This window comes from Hippocampus comes, unplaced genomic scaffold (assembly GCF_001891065.2).
Source record: "Hippocampus comes isolate QL1 unplaced genomic scaffold, H_comes_QL1_v1.1 scaffold90, whole genome shotgun sequence".
NCBI classification, from domain to species: domain Eukaryota; kingdom Metazoa; phylum Chordata; class Actinopteri; order Syngnathiformes; family Syngnathidae; genus Hippocampus; species Hippocampus comes.
The window spans coordinates 302,510-308,376 of NW_017804912.1; the positions used below are offsets into that span (position 1 = coordinate 302,510).

Genomic DNA, 5,867 nt, shown 5'->3' on the forward strand with positions numbered 1-5,867 from the left:
CAGAGAGGAAGATGCCTCCCAGGCCGTCCTCAGGGGAACTATGGGGCATCCACCTGATGCCTCCTAGGTAGAGGATGCCAAATTCCGTTTTGAGACTCATGTAATTTGCGTCCCCAAGCACTTGAGAATCAATCAATGTGTATCTGCAGGATCTTGGTGGATTGCCTGTTGCCCAATGGAATGATTCTAACCTTGGAGTGCCTCCGTGAGGCCACTCTCATTACCATCAAACATGAGCTCTTTAAAGAAGCCAGAAAGTATCCCCTCCATCACCTCTTGCAGGAGGAGACGTCTTATATCTTTGTCAGTGTTACTCAGGTAAGCGTGCTTCGTCCCTTCTTATGTATTCTGGCAGACCAGTCATCCATTAAAAAAGGGCCCAAAGACTTGTGCTTTTGTAAGAAGAGCGGGAAAATTGTCTCCGAATGGCAAAGCTGCGACTCCCGCTTTAGTGCAAAATATGTGGGAAAACTTCCAGGACTGGTGTTAGAAATCTAACCTAAAACAAAGACCGACTCAGTTTTTCTGTCCATAGGAAGCCGAGCGGGAGGAGTTCTTTGATGAGACACGAAGGCTGTGCGACCTCAGATTGTTTCAGCCTTTCCTCAAGGTCATTGAACCAGTTGGCAACAGAGAGGAAAAAATCCTGAACAGAGAAATCGGTGAGTCCCAATAGAGCCACCGAGAGCCGGTTCTGTTCCCTTTTGGCTCCTTAATGCAAAGAGTAAAGAGGAAAAGGAGAAATGCTCAGGCTGCATATTAGCAAAAAAAAAAAAAAAAAAGTCCTTTGAGCAGCACCTACAATGTTTCATGTGAGAAATACAGAATCTATATTTCTATAGCGCTTTCACAACAACTGCAGCTGTAACAAAGCGCTTGACAGGACCGTTCACTTAAAATAACAAACTACGGTAATACAACACAACACATAGCATGAGACGTAGACAGTCATGCAATCGTAACCACTATTCCGGCATACGCCTTGTTGTTTGAAGCAGTTATAGCTGGAAAGAGGAGAGAAACAAACGTGCATGACGTCTCACATGTCTCACATGTCGGCTACAAGCTAAGTTTGAAATTATTTAGCTTCTCTTGAAGCTAGAGAATTTCATTTCTCTTGCAACCTGTTAAGGTTGAAACAAAAAAGTTTTTTTCTGACAGGTTTTGCCATCGGTATGCCAGTGTGTGAGTTTGACCTGGTGAAGGACCCTGAAGTCCAGGACTTCAGGAGAAACATCCTGAATGTGTGCAAAGACTCTGTGGAGCTGAGAGATGCCAGTGGACCCCACAGCAGAGCCCTCTATGTGTATCCACCCAACGTCGAATCCACGCAAGAACTCCCCAAACACATTTACAACAAATTGGACAAAGGTGGGCGGAGTCACATCACGAAAATACGACAGCAGTAATTGACAATTTTTTTTGCTGCTTGCCATTTGTTGGATTACTAAAGTATAAAAAGTAGGGGCTTCATTGATCATTTCCTCACCTCAACGTTGACCTGTTTGTCTCTGGCTGTTTTAGGTCAAATTATTGTTGTCATTTGGGGGATTGTTTCTCCAAATAACGACAAACAAAAGTATACATTGAAGATCAACCATGACTGTGTGCCTGAACAGGTCAGTGAATATCTTCTAACACACACGTGCGCGCGCACACACATACACGCAAAGGTTGGGGGATACGGTTGTATTTTTAATTTAAAAGAACATCTGGTTCGCCGTCCAGCATAGCCTGTATTGTCATTGTCATAATGGCTGCTTTATCAAACCATCAAACAATTGCCAATCGTTTGTTTGTTGTTTTTTATCGCAGGTGATTGCGGAGGCCATTCGGAAGAAAACGCGCAGTATGCTGCTCTCCCCTGAGCAACTGAAGATGTGTGTTCAGGAATATCAGGGTAAATACATCCTCAAAGTTTGTGGCTGTGACGAGTACCTGCTGGAAAAGTATCCAATCAGCCAATATAAGGTGAGTCACATGTTGGCAGAGTTTGCATCATCAAGTCAATTTGGTCAGACAGCTTCCCTTGAAGTCATTTCTCAAAAGATGACTTCTCGGAACTCTTCTGACCGATGACCTGAGAACCCCATCAGACTGCCCGCCTTTTACATGCGCCCTTTCTCTCTCTGTGTCTCTGCCACCAGTACATCCGCAGTTGTATCATGCTGAGCAGGATGCCAAACCTGATGCTGATGGCCAAGGACAGCCTGTACACCCAGTTGCCTACTGATAACTTTGTCATGCCTTCATACTCGCGTCGCATCTCCACGGCGTCATCGTACATGAACGGCGAGGCGGTCGCCAAGTCGCTCTGGACCATCAACGGAACGCTGCGAATACGGATCCTCTGTGCCACCTATGTTAACGTCAACATCAGAGACATAGACAAGGTGGGAAGAGACATATTACACGGGACAAATACCGCTACCGTATTTTCCGTACTAAAAGGCGCACCTGAAAGCCTTCCATTTTCTGAAAAGCTCACAGCGCGCCTTAAAACTCCAATGCGCCTTGTGTGTATGGTCATAACGGTAATATGTCAACCCCAAAGTGTCTCCTTGCTCGAGACATGCTGACAACGCAGAGTTCAAACTTAAGGCGACCGGTTACGCAGTTAAACATGGAAATACAGCAGCGGCAAGAGAGTTCAATGTTAACGAGTCAACGTTATAACTTGCTGTTGGTTAAGTGAAATGTGTTGCTGCTTTATTAAATAAGTTTTACTGACATCTGATCGTGCTGTTGATGTTTTCTTTAGTGTAGCTCCATCTAGTGGATGCATTGTAGATTGCGTCTTATAACGCGGTGCGCCCAATGTATGACAAAATAGGCCATTCATTGAAGGTGCGCCTTTTAGTGTGGAAAATACGGTAGTTATTTTTCGCATTATTGCCGTATTATTTTTAAACGGTATTACTTTCTTTGTAAATCAAATTGATGTTTTATACACTATCGTCGTTCAAATCTCATGATGCCGGTCTATTCTTTTAGATTTATGTGAGAACGGGTATTTACCATGGAGGAGAACAGATGTGCGACAATGTGAACACGCAGAGAGTGCCCTGCTCTAACCCCAGGTAACATTTTTTTGCCAGCTTCCTGTCGCTTTCACACGCTCACTTTAGATTCCTTATTTGCAGGGGCATTCAACGTTTCATCGCATAAAACCCTTCTGAGCTCGGTGGGGTTATCATATGAAATTGTTATTATTATTTTTTTTTTTAAATCCACCTCTTTTTTCCTACACACGAGCACCGTCCAGTTTCATTGCAAAACCCTCGCGTCTTTGTTTTTCGATCAAGCGTCCCCGTCAGGCAATAGTTCCCAACACTCCTCTCAATTGTTGTGCGTCTGCAGGTGGAATGAGTGGCTGACCTACGACATGTACATCCCAGATGTCCCGCGAGCTGCCAGACTTTGCCTTTCCATTTGCTCAGTCAAAGGCAGGAAAGGAGCAAAAGAGGTACAGTCGAGAGCAATACGGGACAATTGCCGCATGCCGCCCGTGCTGCGCTTTCAAATTATTGATGTTCAGGAGCTTGTTTGGAACGAGCTGCACTACTCACTGTTTGATGCTTTAATATGAGCAACTTTTTTTTTTTTTTTTTTGAGTTGCACTGTAGTAACATTCAGTTGTCATATCATGACGTCTGTTTAAATGTTGGCGTTTAGCGAAGGTGAATTCGAGCTGAGGGAGCATCTCCGGTTCTACTTAATTTCTCATCAAGGTGTGTGTCGGCAGAAAACGTCATCAGAAGGAGGCGGACTTTTTCCATTTGTATCAACACTCAAGACGTCTGTTAAGAAGACCACTTTGTGTCTTCTATATTTGTAGCGGAAACGTCAGTCTTGAAATTGGTCTGCCTGTTGCTAATGTGTCAAACAGGAACCATCCGTCCGATTCGTCCAGCTTATGCTGTTTACGCTAAGTAAACCTACAATGTAACTGAAAGTATATCCCCTCTGTCAGCATCAAATCAAACACTTGCTTTTGGACACTGATTCGTGTTCTCTTCTGTCTCTCGCTGGTGGAAACACTGGTCCGGCCAAACGTGCGTGCGTGCGAACGTGCACGCGCGTGCCCGGATTGCGTGAGCGAGTGTCAGACATTGATATCGTAAACGGACACCGGGGGGGTTCGTGCTTTCCCCTGCTGCGCCGTGCCAGGATGAGGTTAGGTTTGCGGATGTTCTTTCATGCGCCGCCCGAGTGAAAGAGAAACGCCTCTCAGCGGCAGCCTTTTGTTCAAGCGTTTACTTGAAAGGGACACAATTTGACCGGCCGCCAACATGAAATGCGCTCCACCTCCCCTACCCGTTTATCACCAGCATACCTCGCTGACCTTCAGTGAAGACTCGCTTTGGTAGATCACGACGTTATCTTCAACCTTTTTTTTTTGGTTTCGGTCGACGTGCCAATAAAACCAAATTGTTGGATCATTTCAAAGCATGAAATTGTACACTGTATATTGTATTTGTGCACCATATTCAGAAAATGTAGGCAACCTCCCTTCTCACTTTGCCTACCTTCACCCTTTTTAACTAATCTTGCGACCCATGTCAAATGTCGTGTTTGGTTAGTTTTTTTTTTCCCATGTTGCGGGCCACTAAAAAAAGGATGGTGGGCTACAAATGGCCCCCAGACTGTAGTCTACAATATCTGCATGGGTCGCTAGTACTTTTCAAGCCCCGTTGTTTCCAAACTGGAGTGGCCGTATCTCTGCCAGGATTAACAATCCTAAATTGGAATTTCTGTTGTGCATCCTGGATTCACGGCATTCCAGATCTGCACCAAAACTCATTGGGTCCTTCCTCTTACCCGATTCCTTCTTGCCGCACCCCCTTTTTTTTTTTTTTTTCTTTCAGGAGCACTGTCCACTGGCTTGGGGCAACGTCAACTTGTTTGACTACACACACACTCTGGTGGCAAACAAGATGGCACTCAACCTGTGGCCTGTTCCTCATGGCCTTGAAGATCTTCTCAATCCCATCGGGGTCACAGGCTCCAACCCCAATAAGGTAAATGATCAGCTCGTCCCTGATACCATGCATACAACAGGATAGCCCGCTTAGTTGTCTTGAGGTGTCAGAATACATTCATTGGCTCGGTAGAATTCAGTGTTGGTTCTCCTCTAGGAGCCTGAACAAAGTCCTTTTGAACACCTCTTGCAAACCTTTTCATGGATCTTGCCTGATACTCACACTGTGACCGTGTTGTGCAGGAAACCCCGTGTCTGGAGCTGGAATTTGACCACTTCAGCAGTCCGGTTAAATACCCCGATATGAACGCTGTGGAGGATCATGCGAACTGGACCATCTCGAGAGAACTTGGCTTCAACTACAACCTCTCGGGACAGGTATCAACGACAGATTCAAACAAAGTTGGACACGGTTCATTGACTGGCGATGGGTGTTTTTCACTTGAAATATTTCATCATCATGACGAAATACGAGTGAAAGCACATTTAGCATTCACATGGCCAATGCAGAGGACTGCAAGGAATCAACTTTGGAGTGTGTGTCTTGGAATACTGTAATGCACTTGACTTTGGAGTCGGCCAATCCTCCATGAGTCCAGCATAGCCTGTATTGTCATTGTCATAATGGCTGCTTTATCAAACCATCAAACAATTGCCAATCGTTTGTTTGTTGTTTTTTATCGCAGGTGATTGCGGAGGCCATTCGGAAGAAAACGCGCAGTATGCTGCTCTCCCCTGAGCAACTGAAGATGTGTGTTCAGGAATATCAGGGTAAATACATCCTCAAAGTTTGTGGCTGTGACGAGTACCTGCTGGAAAAGTATCCAATCAGCCAATATAAGGTGAGTCACATGTTGGCAGAGTTTGCATCATCAAGTCCATTTGG

At 45.1% G+C, this 5,867-nt stretch overlaps 1 protein-coding gene across 4 annotated transcripts in view; it reads left to right on the forward strand.

The window, feature by feature from the left end:
- Positions 1-6: 6 nt before the first annotated feature.
- LOC109525170 (phosphatidylinositol 4,5-bisphosphate 3-kinase catalytic subunit alpha isoform-like) overlaps positions 7-5,867 on the forward strand; it is a 17,330-nt gene continuing 11,469 nt past the window's right edge. For all 4 annotated transcript variants that reach the window (XM_019885477.1, XM_019885495.1, XM_019885486.1 and 1 more), the window contains exons 1-11: positions 7-67; positions 150-318; positions 536-662; positions 1,162-1,371; positions 1,525-1,619; positions 1,816-1,971; positions 2,148-2,393; positions 2,995-3,080; positions 3,361-3,466; positions 4,869-5,021; positions 5,225-5,359. In XM_019885477.1, coding sequence (XP_019741036.1) covers positions 12-67; positions 150-318; positions 536-662; positions 1,162-1,371; positions 1,525-1,619; positions 1,816-1,971; positions 2,148-2,393; positions 2,995-3,080; positions 3,361-3,466; positions 4,869-5,021; positions 5,225-5,359 — 1,539 coding nt within the window. In that variant the 5' untranslated portion in view covers positions 7-11. The remainder of the gene's footprint in view (positions 68-149; positions 319-535; positions 663-1,161; positions 1,372-1,524; positions 1,620-1,815; positions 1,972-2,147; positions 2,394-2,994; positions 3,081-3,360; positions 3,467-4,868; positions 5,022-5,224; positions 5,360-5,867) is intronic.